The 25,421-nt window shown below is 36.7% G+C and overlaps 1 protein-coding gene across 1 annotated transcript; it reads left to right on the top strand.

The window, feature by feature from the left end:
* The first annotated feature begins 5,765 nt into the window (after nucleotides 1-5,765).
* LOC149564150 (uncharacterized) lies at nucleotides 5,766-7,620 on the top strand. Its single transcript, XM_089824115.1, has 3 exons — nucleotides 5,766-6,280; nucleotides 6,845-7,183; nucleotides 7,290-7,620. Exons 1-3 carry the CDS (start codon nucleotides 6,125-6,127, stop codon nucleotides 7,353-7,355), a joined length of 561 nt encoding a protein of 186 aa, XP_089680241.1. The 5' UTR covers nucleotides 5,766-6,124; the 3' UTR covers nucleotides 7,356-7,620.
* The last annotated feature ends 17,801 nt before the right edge of the window (nucleotides 7,621-25,421 follow it).

Consider the following 25,421-nt stretch of genomic DNA (forward strand, 5'->3'; position numbering starts at 1 on the left):
GGTTTTTATCATACTTGCAAGCAGTCCCTTACTTTATGGCAAGAGGCAGGGACTTGTTAGGAACCTGTGTGTTCCTTCTGTTTATTTTGTTAGAGTAGTGTTGTTGGACGCATATGCTTTGTAAGTCGTCCCGTGAGTATATTTTATCATCCCACATGCATAGGTAGTATTACTTTTCTAGATCGTACTCAGTATATAAGAATAGGTTGAGGCCCTTGATGGGCACGGACGAATTTATTGTATTGAGCTTGCTCAAAGGAGGTTACCCCCTCGAAGTGGCCTGCGATCAGTAGATTCATTCTGAGTTCTGTTATCACTTTGTATTCTGTTATTTCGAGCATTCTCACAATATTGCTATAAGGAGGTTCTTCACATCTGGTATCAGAGCACTCTCTTGGGCTCGCTGGGTGGAAATTACATCAAATTTTTTTATTTTTATTTTTTCTGTCGTGGCCTTCAGGTTCCTCTCACTTCTAATATCTCTTGTTATTGCAATAACTCTTTTCAGTTGTTCTGTCTGTGAGTGAATTTTTCTAAGTCGACTGTTCAAAAAAAAAAAAAAAAAAGAGTAAAATTTTTTCTGTTTTTTAGTCGTAGCTTCCTTGTTTGCTTTCTGTTTCTGCTCATACTTCCGCAGAACGTCTGCAATATCATTTCGCATACTTCCTTCCTTGGCGACCCAACCCCAAATTTTACATATCAAAGCCCTAAATCCCTCATTTATCTAATTTTAGGGTTTGCCCTATCTTTTTCACCTCTCATCCAATCGCCACCAAACTGAGCCACAAGATTCAATTCCTCATTTTGCTCCCTTATCCCTCTTGGACTATTCGCCTCATTTCGCCTCCCTACCCTTGAAACCCTCATTTTTCTTTTTCCCTTGTCCCCAGATAGTCTCCCACCACCCGTCGAACACCCATTTCCTATATGAGTTTTACCCAAATCCAAGTTTGCCGTAACTAAAAAAGTTTTTGTTTCTCATCTTCTACCCATTCCAAAAAAAAAAAAAAAAAAAAAAAAAAAAAAAACCTTGCTTTATGGTTGTTACGCGTACAGGAGCAAAAATCATGGAAGAGGAAATTGCATCCCTCAAAACCAAACTTCAAGATCTGGATGACAAAATTCTGGGTCTTAACTTTCAGCAGTCAGCCATGAGCCGAAACCATTCAGGAGATACTGGGTCCTCTTCTGGCAATTTTCATGGACCAAAGCTTGATTTTCCACGCTTCGATGGTTCTGATCCGACTGGATGGATCTATAGGGCAGAGCAGTATTTCAGCTTGCATAATACTTTGGATAACCACAAAGTCCCCCTTGCATCTTTTCATTTGGAACATGAAGCTCTTCAATGGTTCCTTTGGTACATCAAGGCTAATGTAGGCCCAACGTGGAGAGAATTGTGCACCCTCATTTTGGAGCGCTTTGGCCCTAGTTCCTTTGATGATTTCACAGGAGCACTCACTAAACTGCGTCAAACAGGCACTGTAAGAGAATACCAGACAGAGTTTGAAAAATTAGCTAATTACACAGAGGGCTTGTCTGATGAATTCTTCTGTAGTTGTTTTGTCAGTGGTCTGAAGGATGCACTTCGCTCAGAAGTCAAAATGTTTCGACCTACTACAATGATGGAAGCCCTTGGGTTGGCTAAGTTAGCGGAAGACAAGATTAGTGCTCTACAACGCTCCAAATCTAATTTTGTTCCATTCAGAAATACAGGTTCTCACAACTCTCCAGTCATACCAGCTCCCAGAACTACTCCGATCAAGCACTTGTCTGAAACAGAGATGCGAGTCAAGCGAGACAAAGGGCTTTGTTATAATTGTGATGAGAAATGGTCTCGGGGCCATAGATGTGTTCAGCAAAAGCTCTATCTCTTGGATGTGGATTCTCCACCGGAACTGGAAGAATATGTAGATGCTCAGGAAACAGTGGATGATGAGGTTGAGCCTCACCAGCCTGAACCTCCTTCACCAGAAGCTCCACCAGAGATATCTGTCCATGCTTTGGCAGGAGTCACTACTCCACAAACCATGCGGGTCTAGGGTTTCTTCAAGAAGATCCCTCTTACTGTACTCATTGATTCTGGTAGCACTCATAACTTCATTGATCCACGAATAGCCAAACAGGCTGATTGCTTTATCCATCCCTGCTCTAGCTTTGAAGTCATGATTGCCAATGGGGGCACTTTACCTTGTAAAGGGAAATGTCGCAATGTGCGTCTCTCTATTGGAGATTATAACATGCGCTCTGACATGTTTGCCTTACCCTTAGGTGGCTGTGATGTGGTTTTGGGTGCCCAATGGTTACGCACTCTTGGCTCCATTCTCTGGGATTTTGCTGAACTTTGGATGCAGTTTTCAGCCGAGGGGCACCAACACACTTTGAAAGGCTTACAACCAGGGTCTCTCAGCATCATTAGTTCACACCGTATGGAAAAACTTCTTAAGAAGAATTCACATGGTGTCATCGCTCAGCTCCATTCCATTCAGATGCAGCCATCAGCAGTCTCTAGCACTCCTGCCGATCTCCAACACATTTTGGACAAGTATTCTGGTGTATTTGCTGAACCTGTGGGATTACCTCCTTCTCGTCCAGAGGACCACTGTATTCAGCTCCTTCCTGGCAGTGTTCCGCCCAACATCAGGCCCTACCGCTACCCATTTCATCAAAAGACCGAAATCGAGATACTTGTCCGTGACTTACTGAAGCAAGGTATTATTCGCCCTAGTACCAGTTCCTTTTCTTCTCCAGTTCTGCTTGTTCGCAAAAAAGATGGGTCATGGCGACTCTGCATTGATTTCCGAGCACTTAATCATCTCACTATAAAGGACAAGTTTCCCATTCCAGTTGTTGATGAACTTCTTGATGAACTTCATGGGGCTCATTTTTTCTCCAAGTTAGATCTTCGTTCTGGGTATCATCAAATTCGGGTTAATGAGGAGGATATACCTAAAACTGCCTTCCGCACACATGATGGTCACTATGAATTTTTAGTCATGCCCTTTGGCCTCACGAATGCTCCTTCAACATTTCAGGCAGTGATGAATAACATATTTCGACCATACCTCCGGAAATTCATTCTGGTCTTCTTTGATGATATCCTCATATATAGCAAAACTTGGGCTGAGCATCTCCATCATCTGGAGCTTGTCTTGCAACTTCTCTCTGATCATCAACTCTGTGCAAAACTATCTAAATGTGTGTTTGGCCAGGAGGAAGTGGAGTATCTCGGGCATATTGTTGCACACTATGGAGTGCGGGTGGATCCTACAAAAATAGATGCCATGAAAACTTGGCCGCATCCTAAAACTCTCAAGAGCCTTCGGGGTTTTTTGGGGTTGACTGGCTACTACTGCAAGTTTGTCAAAGATTACGGGAAAATTGCAGCACCATTGATAGCTCTGTTAAAAAAGGATGCCTTCTCCTGGACCCCTGTTGCTGAGACTGCATTTGAACAACTGAAATAGGCTATGTGCAGTACACCTGTTCTCGCGATGCCAGATTTTTCCAAACCCTTCACTATTGAGAGTGATGCTTGCGGCAATGGATTGGGTGCTGTTCTCCTGCAAGATGACCATCCTATTGCGTTCACTAGCAAAGCCCTCTCTGGTAAGAATCTAGCCCTCTCTACTTATGAAAAAGAAATGATGGCTATTTTGCATGCTGTACAGAAGTGGCGGCCATACCTCTTAGGGAGTCATTTTTGCATCAGAACCGATCACCAAAGTCTGAAATACTTCCTGGAACAACGGGTATCCTCTCCTACACAACAGAAATGGGTCAGCAAACTCATGGGGTATGATTATGAGATCACCTACAAGAAGGGTAAGGAGAATATTGTGGCAGATGCTCTTTCTCGCACATTTGATAATCAAGCTTCCCTTTCCGCTATTTCTATGCCCATTCCCAATTGGTTAGCGTCTGTTCAGCAGGGCTATGACAGTGACTCTTCTTTATCTCAAATCATTCACCAGCTAGCCAATAATCCTTCTGCTATACCACATTACTCTTGGGATGGTGCTTCTCTTCGATACAAGGGTCGGCTAGTGCTTCCTCAGAACCTAGCTCTACATCAGGCTATTTTTTATGAACTCCATGCTTCTCCTTCAGCAGGGCACTCAGGCTTCCTCAAAACTTATGAGCGAGCAAGGAGAAACTTCTTTTGGAAAGGGATGAAACAGACGATTCAACAGATGGTGGCTGAATGTGATACTTGCCAACGCCACAAGGGTGAAACGACCCTCCTTCCTGGCTTGCTCGAACCATTGCCCATCCCTACACGGATTTGGACTGATATTTCTATGGATTTCATTGAAGGGCTTCCTAAATCCGGTGGCAAGACAGTGATCTTGGTTGTGGTTGATCGTCTCTCGAAATATAGTCATTTTTGTGCCCTCAGCCACCCCTATACTGCCTCCTCTGTTGCACAAATCTTCATGGACCAGATATTTCGTCTTCATGGACTCCCTTCTTCCATTGTCTCTGATCGTGATGCAACTTTTACCAGTCATTTTTGGACTGAACTGTCTCAGAAAACTGGCACCAAACTGAAGATGAGTTCGGGCTATCACCCACAAACTGATGGTCAAACTGAAATTGTCAATAAATGCTTGGAAACTTATCTTCGTTGCTTCACTTCCGAACAGCAACATCAGTGGGCCAAGTGGCTCCCTTTAGCTGAATGGTGGTACAATACCTCTTACCACACTGCCTCTAAAATGACTCCATATGAAGCAGTCTATGGTCAGGCACCTCCAGTGCTCCTTCCCTACACTCCCAACAGCTCACCAGTCCAGGCAGTTGACATAGTTCTCCGCAGCAAGGATCAGATTCTTCGTACCTTACAGGATAATCTTCACATGGCCCGTAATCGGATGAAACAGCAAGCAGATCAACACCGTTCTGAGCGCTCATTTCAAGTTGGGGATATGGTTTTTCTTCGTCTACAGCCATACAAACAATCCTCCCTAAAGCTGAAAGGGCGTCATAAGCTGGCCCCAAAATTTTATGGGCCTTATAAGGTTCTGCAGAAGATTGGTTCAGTTGCTTATAAACTGGAACTTCCTCCTTCTTCCCGCATTCATCCAGTCTTTCATGTTTCTTGTCTAAAGAAAGTTCTGGGTACCACTGTCAGAGCACAAACTACTCTCCCTGAAATGGATACGGAAGGATCCATTATCCTGGAGCCGGTGGCAATCATTGACCAGCGCACTCGCCAGCTTCGCTCTCGCTCCATCTCTGAGGTTTTGATTCAGTGGCATGGCATGCAACCAGAGGATGCTACCTGGGAACCCCTTCTTCAGATTCAACAACAATTTCCACACCTTAAGCTTTGAGGACAAAGCTTTTTTCTAAGGGAGAGGGGATGTTAGGAACCTGTGTGTTCCTTCTGTTTATTTTGTTAGAGTAGTGTTGTTGGACGCATATGCTTTGTAAGTCGTCCCATGAGTATATTTTATTATCCCACATGCATAGGTAGTATTACTTTTCTAGATCGTACTCAGTATATAAGAATAGGTTGAGGCCCTTGATGGGCACGGACGAATTTATTGTATTGAGCTTGCTCAAAGGAGGTTACCCCCTCGAAGTGGCCTGCGATCAGTAGATTCATTCTGAGTTCTGCTATCACTTTGTATTCTGTTATTTCGAGCATTCTCACGATATTGCTATAAGGAGGTTCTTCACAGGACTCCAGCTCTATTGAGCTCTTGTTTTCTAAGAAACGGACGATCTTATGAGAAATGGCAGCATATTCTGATGGACTCGATCCTGGCTTTGATCTCGATTATTCTAAGTAGCAAAAATGCGCGCTCTATAATGGGGGAAATGTAATGGAGGGAATGCTTGATCTTGAGGCTTCTCTTTATGTTTCTACTAACACTTCCTTGCATTCGAATTCCTCAAAGGATTTGCACAGTGCAGAGGGATTTAATCAACTGGCCGCGGTGATTTCTTTGCCCTCTTCTCAGCGAAGTGTGAGCGCACAGAGTGCTTTTAGCAAATATGTCAAAGCTAATCGAACTCCTGCTTTAGAATTTTCAAATTGAGGCCAAAATTTGCAGAAGAGAAGCTTAAATGTTCTCAGAAAAATTGAGAAGAAGCGAAAATTGACGGGGCAGATGCAATGCAAAGGGTTCCTTCTCCTCCGCAGCCACGGCAATCAAAATCAGGGCTTCAGAATAAATTGGCGTTTGATCATATGCTAGCCGAGCGGAACAGGAGAATCAAATTGAGACAGCACTTCTCAAATCTTTGTGCTCTTGTACCAAAAATCACAAAGGTATTTAGATGTATCGATTTTATCGTGATTTGTTGGTGAATGTTGCAATTCATTCGATTTTTTTAATAAAATATTTTCCGAGAACTCTGTATTTCTCTTTGTTACCGTTCAAAGAAGAAAAAGATAGCGCATCCGTAGAATTTTTCCATGCATGTTGCAATTCATTCGGAACCTTTTACAAATATTTTCCAAGCACTCTGTATTTCTCTGTCTTTACTGCGTAAAGAAGTAAACAACAGCGGATACGTACTAATTTTAAACTTATTCCACATAAAATTATCCTGGAATGTTACATTTCTTTTGAATTTTTAACAAATCTTTTTCAAGAACTCTGTATTTCTCACAGTACTCGTAAAAGTAGAATAGAACGGCTGAGACACGAGGTAAGTTTAAACATTTTCCATATAAAATTGACCTTGAAAGTTGCAAAATTTTAGAGATTTTGAACAATTCTTAATCCAAAAACTCTGTATGTCAGTTTTAGTACTGTTTAAAGCAAGAAAACGATTGATTTTCAGTTGCAATTTTGTTGCTGCCTCTGACTTTCAAATGACCTGTTAACAGAAAGATAAGCGTTCGATACTGGCAAATACCATGAGCTATCTGCAGGAATTAAAGCACCGCGTTGACGAGCTAGAACAACAAAATCAGATATTGCAGGAATCAGTTTCCACAAATAAAGAGGAAGAAAGTCGGGGGTTTGAAGTAACTTTGGAGCAATGGAAAGGGAGCCCCTGCAAAATGAGCATGAAAATACTCACGCTGAAAGGCAAGTCCGCGTGTCCAGCGAGTCTTCTGATCAAGCAACTAGATCTATTGAGAAATAAACAACTGGAAATCCTTTCTATCCAATCACAGGCAGAGTCATTTCCAGTGCGATCTGACATTCTCCTGAGACTAAATGTATGTATTTTTGTAAAAATTTCTTTAGATTTTTCAATCACAATTCTCAATCTCATAACAGAATCCTTCCTGTTCTTATGAAATGTTTCATATGGATTATGTACAGGGTGAGGTCTGGGATGTCTCCAAGTGGCAAAATTTTGCCAGAACAATTAGAGAATCGCTGCTATGAGGAGTAGCCACGAATGGAAGAATAGTAACCAAAATGAACTTTTTTTTGGGTTGAAATCTAGTACTCAGCATGCTGTGTAAATTCAAGAGCCGAAGTAAAAGATCTTTACAGAAACGAAATCAGTACGACCGCCATTAACATTTTCTCAGAGAAGCCAGTAAGTCAATCAAGTTGTCTGTATAACCCCACTAACGCATTGTACTACCATTGTGAAAGGACCCTCCGGTCTCAAAGTCAAAATACATTTAATACCGGCATTGGAAAATTATTAGAAAAATATAGGATACTGGTCACTCATTTTATTTGTAGGAATTTTCTTTTTTCAATTTTTCAATTTTCATTATTTTATTAAATCAATCTGATTATACATGTCTGGACATTATTAGTGAATAAATATTTAAATAATAGCTAGTCTCTTTTAGTTAAACAATGAGTATTTATTTAAATCAAAAGTCTAATGAATATTTATTTAAATATTATTATTTTTAATTAAAATATTTAAGTGGAATGAATCTTTTTGAATTAAGTCTTTTTTAGTTAAACATTTATTCAAATAAAAGTCATTTTTAATTAAATTTATATGAGTCAAAATAAGTATATATCTAAATCAAATTTCTAATTTTAGTTCTGCCGTGAACAAGATGAATTGACTGATTTCTTCAAAATCTTCCAAGTAGTGAAATTGGTTAAGTCACATCTCCAAAAATTTTAATTTGAAATTTTAATAATAACAAAGATAATAAACATACAATGATACTCACTAATTAAATTTAATTAATTTTAACATGAAATAATTAACCTTGTCATATATTTATTTATTTTCAATTTACTTGAAGATTATGAAATATAATATATTTTTGAGAAAAGTGTTCATCATATTCACCTTGAAAATGAGAAATAATCTTTATAAAATATGTTAGCTATTAGAATATGAAAATATAAGATAAAACAAATCCAATTAGTCTTTGTGAGTGCAACAATTGTAAAGATATAGTGAACTCTAGAAATTTATTATAATTATTTAAATCAAAAGTCTAATGAGTGTATATTTAAACAAGTGCCACATAGTGGCATGATTTTTATAATATAATTAAAATATTATGTTGTATTCTAAAGCTATTCTATCATTTAATTATTTAATATTAAATTTAGTAGAATAAAAGAGTAAAATACATGAATGAAAAAATTCAAGATCATTTGTTTGAATTTTTTCTTGTATTAAGTATAAGGAGCTTAAGGGGCTTTCTAATGAATGGTTCATAAGGCACAACACTTGGTGAAGGTTTTGCAAATGGGGTTGCAAGCTTTGGGTTTAACTGTGGAGGAAACTCTGTAGTTAAGCGCGCTCAGGCTGGAGTAGTACTGGGATGGGTGACCTCTCAGGAAGTCCCGGTGCTTCACCCCTGTGAGCATCACCTAGATCCAATGAGTGCTAAGTGTTCCATTTATTCTCATGAGAGATGGATTCATGTTGAATCACTACTCATGAAACATGGGTCATCGAGTTTGACTCAAAAATCACACAGTTAAATCCTGATATTCACATCACAATTTGACTAGCTATGGAAATCATCTCCTACTTATCAAGTATAAGGAGTTCAAATATACAATAAAAATTTGCGAGCTTATCAAAGCATCAGAGGACAAGCCTCACAACAAAAAAGAGGAATTACATATATTCCGAAAGGAAGAGAGAGAGAAGGAGCAGAAAAAAGGAGCTAGTGTAGCACATCTTCAAAAGTGTCCATGCACGTTGTCCAACTCATAGATCCTTCCATCCAAACCAAGTTCTTTTGATCTTGGATTTGCTTCAGCATGCAGATCATATTGCTAGTAAAGCTATGAGGGGTTCTCTTGACTTCCTTACTAGTGAGCTGGAGAGTTTGATTGAAGGTGTGGATATTGTCCAAATACAACCTCTAGAAGAACCCATTCTTTACCTCATTAACAAAGAACGTGGCATGTCCATCTTTAAGCAGTCGTTTGAACTTTGACTTGTTAGTTTTCATGGTAAATTGCACCTACAAAAAGATTTTTTAAAAGGTGAGACTTTGAAAAGACTCATTAAGCAACCTACGGATATTTTGAAACCTTTCTTCATTTCTGTACTTCCAAATTTGCCATAAAATGTTAGCTAAGAGAATGTCCCAAAACATGTTAACATCTTTCTTAGCATTACAAATAAAACCAGTAATAATCTCAAAAATATTGAAGGTAGAGGGGATAGATATACCAAACATTAGCCAAATTTCTCTAGCAAAATTGCATTAAAAAAAAAATGCCTTCCCGTTTCTAGGGTTCTGCAGATGCTGTAATAATTAACATCAAAAAAACTATTTCTAATAGGAAGTTTATTGAGAATAAACAACCATTTAAAACATTTAATTTTAGGATCAATAGAACTTTTCCAAAGATAATCAAAAAGCTAATTCCAGGTAGGAACATCCAGATCAGCGTACCAAGTATTATTAATATGATTGATAATCTCTTCACTATGATTGATAACAATGTAAATATTCTTAGCTTTGAGCTTGGAGAAAATAATTCCACCAGGCCATCTAATTTTCAGATAGCTATTAGAGTCAACATGACATAAAGTAGGGATATCCTTAATAGCCTTGGCTATCATATTATAAGTCTTCTTGTGAGAGTTAGGAAGACTATATTTATTCTTCAACTCATCCCACTGGATAAGTTTGTCCTCCTTAAAGATATCAATAAATTGCTTGATTCCAAGGTTGGCCCAAAACTTAGCAAAGCAACCTTGGGTAAGAGTAAGGGGTTTATTACCCAGCTTGAGATTCCACCAAATGGATCTTTCACCATGGAGGATCTTATCATCAAAGAAATTCTTGTTTGAGATGAAATGCCTAACATGGTTCCAGGCTTTCCAAATGGACTTAAAAACAACATAGCCTTTCAAACAATGATAGGAAAATCACCACAAATGAGATCAGTGAGAGGAAGATTCTTCCAAAATTTGGTATGTTTAGGAATTCCTCTTTCAATATTATTACAAATCAAGACTTTCCAGGGATCATCTCCCTCTAAAGCATGAAAGATCCATTTGGAGGCCAAGGCAAGACCACTAAGTTTAAGGTCCTTAAGACCTAGGCCTCGAGGAGCTTGTCAACATGGCACCAATTCCAATTGACAGAGTGAATCTTGTTATTCCCTTTAGCATCCGACTAGAGATAATTTCTACTGACTTTGTGAATTTCCAGCACTTGGTAATCATTAAACAACCAAGTAGAGGCATAGTAAATATTGTAAGAGGAGAGGATTTTTTGACAAACTTGGATTCTACCAACAAGGGACAGAGATCTATTGTGCCATTTGTTAAGTTTATTATGGATCTTGTCCCTGATCCAACTCCACAACTCCTTCAAGGAGGGCTCAACAGAGAAGGGGATACTAAGATATTTAACAACTTTAGAGGGGCCACCCCATTGGAAATCAAACTTCTCAAACCAATCAGGAGGATGGTCATCCCAACCAAGACAAATAGATTTAGAATGAGATAACTGATTTTCTAATATTTTATGAAAAAAGTTCAGTTTATTGGTCATGGCTTCAAAGTTAGACTCAGAGGCTTCATGATAAAGAGAAGTGTCATCAACAAACTGGCAATTGATAATTTCATTATTATCTAGAAGGGTAATACCTTTAATCATAGGGGAAAGAGTGTTATCCCTAAGAATATAAAAGAGAGCTTCAGAGGCAATAAAAAAGAGGGTTAGGGCAAGCGGGCAACCTTGTCTAATCAATCTTCCCAAGGGAAAAGGGGCTGATAGAGATCCATTAATATCAACTTGAGCAAAAGCATCTTTGAGGAGAATTTTAGCAATGTCACAAAAGAAAGAGGGGAACCCAAAGGCATCAAGCATCATATTAATATAATTCCACTCAATTCTATCATAGGCCTTGTAGTGCCTGCCCCTAGTTCACATTTTTGCTATCATTGTCAAACTCTTTTAGGGCTAGTTTTATGTTGATGATTATTGGTGACATTATTTTGAGACTATCAGATATTGTGCTATGGACTCAGTTGATATGTGATGAGATCACTTAGATTTTACATTTCATGTATGCATAATGATTATTACATTAGTTTCAGTTATTGATGATGATTAGTTAGATGGTTTATTATTACAAGTGTTTTCTTATGGATACTTACCCCATACTTGCATGTGTATGGTGTGCGCGTTTGTTTTTTTCTGTATGGCATGTCTGATGTGGTTAAGGAAGGGAGTCATAGTCACCTACTAGTCAGGATCTACATGATGCACCACTTCCTACCATTGCCTGTTTAGCTTAGTATAAATTGTGCTTGTACATGTGTGAATTTTATGCAGGTTGCAGGTACCGGGTATCTGTTGGCATTATGATACATTTTTGTCATTAGTTACAACACTTATTGGATTCTGAATGCTTACCGAGCTTACACTGGAAACCAAGCTTTACCTAGTTCTCAGTGTTTACCGAGTAATCAAGGTGAACAAAGAAGTCAGTGTTTACCGAGTAATCAAGGTGAACAAAGAAGACAGTGTTTACCGAGTGATCAAGGTGAACAAAGCAATCAGTGTTTACCGAGTGATCAAGGTGAACAAAGCAATCAGTGTTTACCGAGTGTTCAAGATAAAGAAAGGAATCAGTTTTGACCGAGTAAAGATGTACTAAGATGTAACCGAGAACTTCATGATAACCGAGCTCCTGAGGTTATCAAGGAAATTAATTTTTACCGAGCTCAGACGGATATCAAGGAAACTAACTATCACCGAGTCACAAGGTTCTATCAAGTATTTCCTTTGATCACCGAGCAACAGTTCAAATAGAAGTATTCACCGAGTGACATCTCTTCTACCGAGTCTCCAGTGGTTACCGAGTTCAGAACTATTCGAAGTGTTTAGTATGAACTGTGCCTTCACTTCTACCGAGTGCATGACGATGCCGAGTAACGCAGTGGACGTCGAGTATCAGAAGGACACCGAGTCAGTTCAGTGAACCCGAGTTTTTACCTTGGGCCAACTTTGTATAGAGGTTTGCACTTGTTGTTTTAGCCGACCTTGCATGTATTGTTTAGCTGACCTTGCATGTATTATTTATATGGATAGTATATATATGCAATGTATTGTATCATTCAAACAACAGTTATGGCAAATGGTAATGAGTGGAAATGTGAAAGTGTGAATGTGTGAAAGTGCGAAAGAAATACATGCGTGCGAAAGTATGTGGGCTGAATTGTAAAGATATTCAGTAGGTCTAGTTTTGAAGCAGAAAAGTTTTATCTATCACATCAAGGTGAATCAGAGCATAGCGGATCTTATCAGCAATCAGTTGTAATCAGATCCACTGTTTCATTCTAATAGGTGAATCAGTTTTTGCAAATCCTTTAACAAGGTAGACTTAACAGTCTTTTGTAAATCTCCTAACAAAGTGCATACTTTATTGTATGTTTGGAAATCCTCTAACAAGGTGGATCTAGCAATCCTTTGTGCTCCTAACAGGGCAGATCACCAGAAGTGGTCATTGTAAGCCTTAACCGGCCAACTTCATACTGCAGTAACGAAGCTTGTGGGTTTCATTCCCACCCCAGTTTTACTTTCTATTTGGAAGGTTTCTGGGTCACCAAATCTGTGTGTTCAAGTGTTGCAAATGATTTTGTTTCATGCTTACAATAGGTTAGTTGGATGAATGATGAATATATCAGTATACAATTTTATTGTTTGAAATTTTAGAAGTTACTGATTCACCCCTCCCCTCTCAGTAACTTGTCATATCTTGAATATTTCCAACAATTGGTATCAGAGCTATAAGGTTCTCAAGATAAAAGCTTCACAGCTTGAGCAAAGATCAAGGACAATGGAGATATTCAAACTTGACAAAACTATTGAGAATGAAAAGCTAGATCTGAAAATGGCCATGGCTCAACTCAATGAAGCAAAAGAGCATCTTTTACAATCCTTGAAAAGAAGAAAAGAACTTGCAAAGCAAATGAATGACCATCAGTATGTTGAAGAAAAGATTGAAGATCTCTTACCATCAAATAGTTCAGATGAAGCTGACAAAGCAATCAAAGAACTCTTAGAAAAGAATGGATCTCTGCAAGAAGAAGTAAGAAAGCTCAAAAGGGAACAAGGAATCCAGTCCATCAGGCTATGCGAAATCTTGGAGCAAAGGAACAAGGCAGCTGAAGACTTAGAGGTAAGGAATAATCAATCCTCTCAGCTTGAAAATCTTGTAACTCAGTTATCTAATGCAAATGAAAAAATTATGAATCTAAGATCTGAGAATGAGATTTTGAGAAATGACTTAATTACTGAAAGACAAATCAATGCAAGCTTACAAAGTGATCTAATCTCTGAAAAACAAGTCAATGAGAGAATGGTAAAATCTCAAAAAGACATGGATCAATTGAATCTGCAAAATGAAGAAAACTTTCATAAACAAAATGGTAAAGCAGGCCTTGGATACAAGGAAGAGGGTGAATCCTCCAAACAGGGTACTCAAAAGAATAAAAAACCTACTTGCAGCCACTGTGGTAAGTTAGGTCATACATCTAACAGATGTTGGAGCAATGGAAAAGACAAATTTAATGGAAAATGCTACAATTGCAATCAGCATGGACACAAAGCCAATGAATGCAAAAAGAAACCGAAATTTGAAGGTAAATGTCACAAATGCCAAAAGCAAGGTCATAAGGCATCACAATGCAAATTCAAATCTTTTAATCCAGCTGAACAACTTGTTAAAGCAATATTTGGTTGGGACTACAACACTTGGTGCAGATGTCATTATTGTGAAGAATATGGTCATACTGGCATAAACTGTGCAAGGCATCACCTAAGAAAAAGGGATACCACTGTAAGATGTTATACATGTACAGAACTTGGTCATATATCTAAAAACTGCATGAACATAAAGAAAGTTGAGGATGAGAAGAAAATCAAAGTAGACAATATTCGAAAACAAATGAAGTAGCAATGGATTCCAAAGTCTACCGAGCCAGATAATTCAAGTAATGGAATGATCACTCAAGAGGTGAGTGAATCTCCCATTTCCAATTAAGACTCATCAGGATAAGACCAGGACTGTATCCACAAGCAATATCCTAAGCAGTACATCAGGATCATGGTCGGTACATGACCTTACCGAGCTCAGTCGGGTGCAATAAGGCTTCTTTCACCAAGTTGCACTTACCGAGCATGGTGTGTTCTTCTCTTATCGAGTTAAGGGCGGATTAACCTATTTTCTTTTGGTCACCGAGTTGCGAAGTTTAAGCCGAGCTAGTGGATGACAGCCTGTCAATCGCAGCTACCTCCATGCTGAACATTAATGACAAATTTTTCATCAAAAGGGCAGATTTCAACCTCATCTTTTCACCGCGAATTCGAGATTTACAAAAGAGGGCTTTCAAGCGAATTCAAGTGAGTTGAAGAAATTTTCCAGCGAAGTATTCTTACGAAATCTTCTTACTCACTGAGCAGCAATGGCTTCCGCAAGCACCAGCAGCAGCAAGGCGAAGAAAAGATCCGAAATGCTTGTGAAGGGAACGGAATGGAAGGCACCGACGTTCAAGCTTGTTCCTGCCATCGCTGAATCACTCGACCCGCATGGAGCTCAATCACAGATTCCTCCAAAGGTACTTCTAATCAATGATATTCGTACTCATTTCAAGTGTATTGTGAAAGAAATAGGGACACTAGATATGGATAGCACCCTAGCCGAGTTATGCATGGATGGAACCCTAAAACCTGAGTTCAAACATTTGGAAACCAAAGGCTTAACCCATATCCCGCATCTGCCAAGAAGTTTCCAAGTGAAATGGGTGAGGTATATCTTGAGCCGAGTACATAATGGTCAGTTGTGGTTGGAACAACCAGTTTTGATAACCAAGAAGATGATTCACAAAATCACGGGTCTCCCAATGCTCAGCAAAGCCAAAACCACCAAAACCCTAGGACGGGATGAGTTACAGAAGAAAACCCAAGCCGAATGGGATGGCAGAGGTTTAAAACTCAACAATGTTTCAGATATAGAACTGAAATTTGGTATTTATGTTATTGCATACAAACTGTATAGTTCCAGCAGGCTGAATAGTGTACCTTGCGAGGCTGTAGATTTGGCATATAAAATTGTAAAGAAAAATATGGAGTTTGACCTAGCTGATGTATTATTAAAACAATTCAATAAAAACATGGAAAGCATAAGGACTGCAAAGACAAACCCTTGTAAATTTGGTTCTTTGCTAGTTTGTTTATTCTTCTATGTACAGAAATTCTTTCCATCCAAAGGTACAGTTGTATGGAGGAAAGATACTCCAATTTTGTATCAAATAAATGAATTCATAGTAGATATGGGTATGAATTTTGACAAAGTAATGGACAATTATTTTGACGATTTCAAGGAAAGGATGAACAACAGATTCAGAATACCTCCAAAACTTGTTGAAGAGTATAAGGATGATGTCTGTTTCATGGTTGACTGTGACAAGGTATACATACAGGCAGTTAGACCCCGAGTTGCATGGGTGAAACCTCTTCTATATGAGGTAAATATTGATGAAACCAGGGATATCATTGAAGCACTGGTAAATGAGCCAGTAGACCCAAGGCAACAAATTTTTGGTACTTATGATGAAGCAAAGGCAGGAATTGAACTAGAAATCAAAATTCCACAGGCCATCAGCAAAGGTAAAAGGAAAATGGCCAAACTAAAAACTGAAATGAGTTCTCTTATGGTCACCGAGGGAAAAGGTGAAGATAAAGAAAGTGAAGAAGAAAAAGAAGGAGAAAAAGAATCAGAAAAAGAGCAACTGGCAAAGAAGAAAGGCAAGGTAATCATTACCAAGCCCAAGAAGCAGCCTACTACAGTATTCACTCGAAGAACGAGAAAAGGTATTAAGGAACCTGTATTGGTCAAACCTGCACCTACATTTGAGCAAAGGCTCAAAACATTGGAAGAAGGAGCTGGCATTGCAAATTTCAAGGCATTGAGATTTGAGACAAGGACTGATGCAGAGAAAATGCAAATTGAGGAACTGGTACTTAACAAAATGGGAAAATGGAAATACTCCCCGGACCAGATTGCTCCTCATATCTCTAAAGAACTACTGGAGAGAGTACAGCCAAGATGGGAGTTAGCCACCAAGACGGTAAAAGATATATATGAGCAATCCCTGAAGAATCTTCGACCTAGTCTCACTGGAGCAGAGGTAAAATCTGAATTGAAAACCTATGAAGGTAAAATGATGATCAGATTCCACACTTGTTTAGTTTTGATCAAAGATATAGAGCATGTTGTAAATGATGCTACAAACATGTGGAAAAATATCTATCATCTACATAAGCCCAGTGTAGACCCAATAGAAATAAAGGATGATGACAGCAGCAGCAGCAGTGATGAATCAGATAGCACTCCATCCATCACAGTTACACCAGGAGAGTTGCATGCAATGATGGAAGAAAAGGAGGAAGAAGACAAAGAGGAAGAAGCTGAAGAGGAAGATAAGGAGGATGATACGGTAAAAATTGCAGCAACAGTTATTGCATCCCTTCCTCACTCCCCAGACAAACCTATGACATCATCAAGGTTGGAGTTAGCTTCAGCAGGTTCATCTACACCAGTTTTACCATCTACACCTGCCATATCTCAGCTCCAGGTATCATCAGTGGAAGTGACTACCACTTCATCTACCGAGCTGCATCCCTCTTCGTCTACCGAGCTGCACCCCTTTTCATCTACCGAGTTAGCCTCCTCGACTCCATCATTTGGCATTGCTGTAAGTTCTCAAATTTTGACAACTCAAATTTGTTCTACAATTTTGTTGCCGTCTACTTCAGGCATAGTGTGCTCAGATACTATATTACCGAGTGTATCACCATTTTTGGCCAGCACTCAAATTTTTGACCCTCTACATACTTCTATTGGCACTCAAACCTCAAACATCCCAGTTTTTACTGCTAGTCCTTCTATCTCTATTGTTGTGTCTATTCCAAAGGTCAAACCAGTCATCCCAGAAGTCAAACAAAAGAAACCATTAAGACTTATGATCACTGGAAAGGAAATTCCTGAAGATATTGACTTGGACACAGAGATAGTAATTCCAAAGATTGACTTTGATAATGCTACCATTGGAGAAATGAGGTATGCTAGTCAACTTATTGAGAAAAAGGCTACTCAGATGCAGTTAAGATCAGAAAGGGATAAGGAATATAGGATAATTGAGGAAGCCCGGAACATAATTACTGAGGCTATAGGTGTTGATGTTGATACTTCTCAACACATTTTGATTCAACTAGAAGAGGCAGTTAATAAATTCAATGAAGATGCCTCCGGACAAGAAAAGCTAATTGAGCGTGCAGAAAAGAAATTTGATAATAAGGTATTAGGGCACATTGCCCAGAACATTGCAATAAATCAGGTTGCATTAACCTCAGTTTTGGCAGATATGGAAAATTCTTTTAATAATGTAACATCTCTTTTTGCTAAACTTTGTGATGTTACCGAATACACTAAAGGAATAAGAGAAAAACTAAATAAAATTGATGAAGATCTGAAGGTAAGCACATAGAACTTGAAGCTTGACCCTAGTTCAAGCTCATCTCATCACCTCAGAATCAAATTTTTGTCAGAGAAGCAGGCAGAGCTGTTGAGGGAAGAGGCAAGGATCTGATCTACATTGATAGATATCCAAAACATGATCCTTCCCATCATGGATTCAATGCAGAAGCATATTGCACATTCAAAGACATTAATCCATGATAATAACTTCTCCATTGCAGATCATGTGATTGAACTTTCAGCTGAAATTCAAATAGCTCTTTCTACCTACAAAATTTTGCAAGAGAATTGGGATAAGACTCTCCAGCTTATTCTCCAAGTACATTCAGAGTTCATCTCTCACTTTGGTGTTTCCATATAAGTATATATATTCTTTATTCTTTGGCATTATTGTCAAAAAGGGGGAGATTATTGTTGGATATGTATACTATGGGTGAATAAGTGTTTTCAAAATTTTTACAAAGGAAGAGATATACAGCTCATGTAAATAATGAATGTACATTCTATGGGGGAGTTGTATATAAAAGTTATTCTATGGGGGAGTTGTATATAACGAAGCTATGTATATTCAGAATCAGTCATCAGCATGTCAGATAAATTGTCTCATAAGTGTTTTTGTCACTAATGCCAAAGGGGGAGATTGTTGGCATTATGATACATTTTTGTCATTAGTTACAACACTTATTGGATTCTGAATGCTTACCGAGCTTACACCGGAAACCAAGCTTTACCTAGTTCTCAGTGTTTACCGAGTAATCAAGGTGAACAAAGAAGTCAGTGTTTACCGAGTAATCAAGGTGAACAAAGAAGACAGTGTTTACCGAGTGATCAAGGTGAACAAAGCAATCAGTGTTTACCGAGTGATCAAGGTGAACAAAGCAATCAGTGTTTACCGAGTGTTCAAGATAAAGAAAGGAATCAGTTTTGACTGAGTAAAGATGTACTAAGATGTAACCGAGAACTTCATGATAACCGAGCTCCTGAGGTTATCAAGGAAATTAATTTTTACCGAGCTCAGACGGATATCAAGGAAACTAACTATCACCGAGTCACAAGGTTCTATCAAGTATTTCCTTTGATCATCGAGCAACAGTTCAGATAGAAGTATTCACCGAGTGACATCTCTTCTACCGAGTCTCCAATGGTTACCGAGTTCAGAACTATTCGAAGTGTTTAGTATGAACCGTGCCTTCACTTCTACCGAGTGCATGACGATGCTGAGTAACGCAGTGGACGCCGAGTATCAGAAGGACACCGAGTCAGTTCAGTGAACCCGAGTTTTTACCTTGGGCCGACTTTGTATAGAGGTTTGCACTTGTTGTTTTAGCCGATCTTGCATGTATTGTTTAGCCGACCTTGCATGTATTATTTATATGGATAGTATATATATGCAATGTATTGTATCATTCAAACAACAGTTATGGCAAATGGTAATGAGTGGAAATGTGAAAGTGTGAATGTGTGAAAGTGTGAAAGAAATACATGCGTGCTAAAGTATGTGGGCTGAATTGTGAAGATATTCAGCAGGTCTAGTTTTGAAGCAGAAAAGTTTTATCTATCACATCAAGGTGAATCAGAGCATAGCGGATCTTATCAGCAATTAGTTGTAATCAGATCCACTGTTTCATTCTAACAGGTGAATCATTTTTTGCAAATCCTTTAACAAGGTAGACTTAACAGTCTTTTGTAAATCTCCTAACAGAGTGCATACTATATTGTATGTTTGGAAATCCTCTAACAAGGTGGATCTAGCAATCCTTTGTGCTCCTAACAGGGCAGATCACCAGAAGTGGTCATTGTAAGCCTTAACCGGCCAACTTCATACTGCAGTAACGAAGCTTGTGGGTTTCATCCCCACCCCAGTTTTACTTTCTATTTGGAAGGTTTCTGGGTCACCAAATCTGTGTGTTCAAGTGTTGCAAATGATTTTGTTTCATGCTTACAATAGGTTACTTGGATGAATGATGAATATATCAGTATACAGTTTTATTGTTTGAAATTTTAGAAGTTACTGATTCACCCCTCCCCTCTCAGTAACTTGTCATATCTTGAATATTTCCAACAGTATCGACTTCCCTGAATTGTCGGGATGAGCGTACCCTATCGCATTATCTCAATGGTAAGAGAGGGGAGATGAATTCTCAAGTCCAAATCCCAACCCTTTAAGCCATTTGTCCTAATTGAAAATTAGGACAAGTATCTGAGTTGAGTACCCTTCGAATATGTTGGATGGCGTAATTCATGATATTAACCCTTAGTTTGATTTTGCATGTATTTTTGCTATGATGGGTTTTCGTATTTTATTTTATGAGTCTTTGTTGTATCTTTTATTAATTAAGCCTAATTAAAAGATTTAATTTAATGGAAAATTAATATGATATTTTAATATTTATTTAATTTAATTAATTGGGAAATTAATTAAATAAAATAATTAAATTTGAAGATAAAAGTTATAATTTTAAGTTGGAATGTGATAATATTTATTTAAATAAATAAATATTTATCAATTAAATTTCGAAAATAAATGTAAAAGTGGAAAAGATATTAAAATTATTAAAAGATTAAAGGTTGCATGATGTGTGCACATGATTAAAATATAAATATATTAAGATAAAATAAGTTGAGTTATTAAAGTTAGTGCATGAGATTTAAAATTTAATCAATAAATGAATAAAGTAAATATTACATTAATTATTGTGCATTATTTTAATATTTGCTCACATAGGAGTTTGCAAATTCTTGGGAATTGTCATGTAGACAAAACAGGAGTTTGCACTCTAAGAATGCACAAGTTGTCTACACTTAGGAGTTAGCATATTATTTGAGCACATGGTGTCTACAACCTTATGACTCATCTAGAAGGTTGGAGAAGACTCATGCTTAGTTGTCATGCTTATCCTCTAGTTCTTTCTAGACACATTCTAGATGCTTCTTAGAGGCCTTTAAATAGAGGCTCTCCTAGTGTGTTTGAACAAGCTTCAAAGCTTACATGCATTTGAGAAGCTCATATGCTTCTACATGCTCATATGTTTCTACATGCTCCTATGCTTCTTCAAGCACTTCTAGTCACGTGGGAATTTCGGTTGGCTTGGATCTTGTAGGAATTGCGAATGTTGGAGAAGGAAAAGATTTTTCTATGGACTTCTGAGGCATGGAAAATTAGCATCAGTGTCCAGGTGCACTCAAGATTTTTTCTTATTCTATTTGCACTTTTTCTCTTCTTCATCGTGTCTGTTATATGTGTCTGAATACTCTCTGTGATTGAATCTACAATTTGAAATTGGAATCTAGATATGTATGTTATTTGGTTGCAAAAAAAACAATAGAAAACCCTAGATCCAATTAAGGAAGAAATTAGATCTAAATCGGGTTTGGGTTCGAATTAGAATCGAATTGAAAAATAGATTTAAAAAGGGTTTTAAAATTTATAGCCAAACCTGTTAGAAGAATTATTGGATAATTTAGAGACAAATATTCTTAAAATTGGAAGTCTTTAAAATTGTGTATATGTTCTCTGTGGAAATATACATGTTTTATTCAGATCTGCATACATACATACAGACACACACACACACACACACACACACACACACACACACACACACACACACACACACACACACACACACATATATACACACACATGTTATGCTTAATAAATCTCTGCATATACATATATACATATATATATATATATATACATTTAATATAAATATATAAATATATATATACATATATAATTATTGATTAAGTCGAATGATAATCGTAGTCGAAGTACATTATGGAAATCCGAATCCCGCATTTTAAAAAAATGTGATATGAAACAACGTTTTTTAAAAATGCTATTATAAATAAAATTAAATTAAAACCTTTTGAGAGGGGTCCCCACGTACCCCGCCCATCTACCTCACTCGACGGTGGCTTTATACTCTGGCAGGTCTGCTTTGCAGGGTACTTGCGACTAGGGAGAAGGATTAAGAGGCCGCACGACCTACTCATACAGCCGCACAACCTTTCCTTTGAAAGTCGTGGCTTATTTATATTTTGTTTGGTGAATGTAGTTTTATAATATCATTTGTTTTAAATTGTTATGTTATAAATTATTTTTATTAATACGTTTTGTATTAATTTATTGATATATTTTAAAATATGTTTAATATTAATTTATTAATAAGTTTATGAATAGTTTTCCAGATTGATTATTAATAATTTTAATTGTTATTAAAATTATTAATGAGATTATTCTTTATTGTTAAAGTTTAACAAACTACTAATGAAAGATGGTATAATTAATTTTAAATCATTGTTAATTAATTCAATTGAATTAGGATTAATTAATAAATGAAGGATGGTAATGAATATATGGAATCTAATCAAAGTTTTGAATTATGCAATCATTGTTTTGATAACATTGGGTTCATTAGAATTGCTAATTGATTATTGGAATTTGATAGGGGTCTTTTTCAAACAACGTTTATATAAACAAAATATTATTAGAACAATTAGAAAATTGAGTCTAATGGTTGACTTTTAATATTAATGTATATAAAATAATTTAGAGAGAGTAATTTATATTATGTTGATGATAGCTGATTTTAAATTAAGAGACTTTAATGATATTGGATTAAGATTTAATTAAGTATTATTAAATTGACAAGGAGTCATTATTACATTATAACATTGTTATAACATAGTTACGATTTGAATTATTATTATATTGATTAATACATTATAAATTATTGATATACCTTAATGGTTAGTTAAATATTAACTAATGAGGTTTATGGAAGGTTCTCTAGATCAATTATTTATAGTTTTGATGAGTTTATTATTTATTAATGTTTGTTGGGTCTAACAAATTATTAATAAATAATAGTATAATGGTCTAAATGCTTATCATTAATATGAATTTTGATTCATTAAAAAGAGTGACGAATGTGGTCATTATAGATTTATTAATAAGATTTCCAATATAGCTTGTTATTAAATATTAACAAGTTATTATTATTGAACTATTAATATGAATATTTGTGTATTGGATTGTAGTTGACTTTTTACATACAAACTATTGTTAGTTATTAGTCAACTAATTTTCATTGGGTTGTTGGTATGGTTATGTAATTATTAATTAAGTTAATTAATTAGAGTTAATTAAATTTAATTGATAATTAAGTTATGTAATAGAGTTTAATTGATATGCTAATATCGATTCTTCTAGTGAAGTTGTTAGGTATTTACATCAAAGTTGACAAGTCATACTCTCATGACTTGAATAATGACTTTAGATATTTTAATGGTGAGACTTAGTAATATTTAATTGATAACTATTAGAATGTTAAAAGGTCATGGATTGTGTACCTATGTTAATTGATTGATTTAATTGATCATTTTAATAAAGTTATAATCTTCTTATTCGAAGATTGATAACTGGCTCTCTTATAATTTAACGAATAATGATCCTTTGATTATGTCGAGAAGTTGAAGTAACATTAAGGAAGAGTTATTCAATTAGTAATATGGATCTTAGTTAAATAAAGCGAATGATTTAATTAAGGGTCAAAGAAGATTAGTTTAATGAGTAAATATTTCAGTTATTCTTAGAATATTATTTTAAATAATGGAAGGATAATGCTATCAGGGGAACAAACGAGTTGACTTGTAGGTCAAATGATAAATCTTATATACTTGAAATATACTTGAAACGAAAACTGAAGCTCTACACTTAATTCAACTATGTAATATAGCAAAACCATAACATGTGTTTACGTTGTGTATTCTCTATGCTTCTTGTTTTGGGTTTTTGGGTTGACTAGTGTTGACCAGTTATAGGATGTCTACCAGAGGCTCGGGGTTATGAGATGTGATGGCATGTTGATGTTATTTGGTCTCGATCTTTCTAAACCCAACCATGGTTATGTGATGGAATGCTTTATGAGATGTTTATAATTACTAATTGTTATTGCTTATCAGTCTTCTTGGGTGAAGCTAAGTTTATATGTATCTAAGACACTTGACTTAACCATTTTTGAGTCATTGATCAATTATCCTTGGATTATTTTCTAGTCACCATGATGGGACTGAAATGTTGATTTATTTCTTGACGATGTCATGTTGTGACATGTTTTGACTCAACCATTTTGGAGTCTTCAACCAGTACAATTTTGAGATATATTTTGGTTATTGAGAACCAATGGATACTTTTGATTATCAGTGATACCTTCAGTTGCCAATAGAGAACTATTGTGGTCATGATTATCTATGGATGCTTTTTAGATGCTCATGGAGATTTGATGCTTTTATTGTGGATATTTAATGCTCTTGTTATGGATAATTCTTTGGATCACTTGGCGGGACATTACAGGCCTTTTCAAAGTCAAGCATAAACATACACACCTTTTGATTAGTATGCTTAGCCCAGTTAAGAGCCTCCCATCCAGTGATTAGATTCTCTAAGATATATCTACCTTTAACAAAGCTAGTTTGGGTAGGATAAATGAATTTAGGAAGGATGGTTTCTAGCCTTCGAGACATAATCTTAGCAAGGATTTTATAAGAGACATTTAATAGAGTTATGGGTCTCCAATTTTTGATAAGGGATTTATCACCCTCCTTGGGGATGAGTTTGATAATACCAGAATTAATATCTCTAACCAAAGTCCTAGAATCAATGGCTTCATTATACATATTAAGTAACTCTTTACAAATCCGTTTGTTTTTAACTTTGTAGAAATCCATAGGCAACCCATCAGGGCCAGAGGCTTTATCATTATTAATGAAGTTAATGGAGTTCTCAATTTCCTCCAAAGTTATAGGTTGTTCAAGGAAGGAGGCATCATTATCCAAGATTTTCTTGGGGATAAGATTCTTGCATTGATCTCTAAGAGCTTTAGTATCCTAAGAATCCTCATAAGTGAAGAGATTCTCATAAAATTGAGCAAACTCTTTTTTAATGATATCCATATTCGTAATCAACTAGTTGTTAATAAGAAACTTGTCAATAATTTCCTTAGCTTGCTTCTATTTAATAAGATTGAAGAAAAATTTACTACCTCTGTCCCCAAATTGAAGCCAATGAGCTCTTGATCAAATTTTAGCTCCTAGAGCTTTATGATGCCGATGCTTCCTAAGAGCATTTTTAGCATGAGCAAGTTGATGGAAAAGGTGAGGATCCTTAAAATTATTTTGGATAGTAGCCTCAATATTGTATAGGTTACTAGAAAGCCAAGATTCCTTGAATCTAAAATCTTTGGCCTTCTTTTGACCAATAGTCCTTAGAAGATTTTGCCAAGTAGAGACATTCAAGTTCCACCTATTAATATGAGGTAAGGAGGGGTAATGAGACTCATTAAGGAGTCTTATAATAGAGATAGCAGTAAGGATATCTTCATCTTCCATAAGACTAGTGTTAAGAATGGATTTGTTGCTACTCTAGTTGCAGTAGATAGGGGAACAACCTAATTTGGTAGAGATTGAAATGGGGTGGTGATCCAAGAGAGTAGTGGG

The sequence above is a fragment of the Cupressus sempervirens genome, chromosome 4 (assembly GCF_028749045.1).
Source record: "Cupressus sempervirens isolate cs-2001-9-10 chromosome 4, ASM2874904v1, whole genome shotgun sequence".
Taxonomy (NCBI): Eukaryota; Viridiplantae; Streptophyta; class Pinopsida; order Cupressales; family Cupressaceae; genus Cupressus; species Cupressus sempervirens.

Excerpts from the sequence above, each read along its gene's own strand:
- LOC149564150 (XM_089824115.1), top strand. The coding sequence starts at position 6,125 with ATGCAAAGGGTTCCTTCTCCTCCGCAGCCACGGCAATCAAAATCAGGG. Across the intron at positions 6,281-6,844 it reads TTGTACCAAAAATCACAAAG|AAAGATAAGCGTTCGATACT; the intron begins GTATTTAGATGT and ends ACCTGTTAACAG. Across the intron at positions 7,184-7,289 it reads ACATTCTCCTGAGACTAAAT|GGTGAGGTCTGGGATGTCTC; the intron begins GTATGTATTTTT and ends GATTATGTACAG.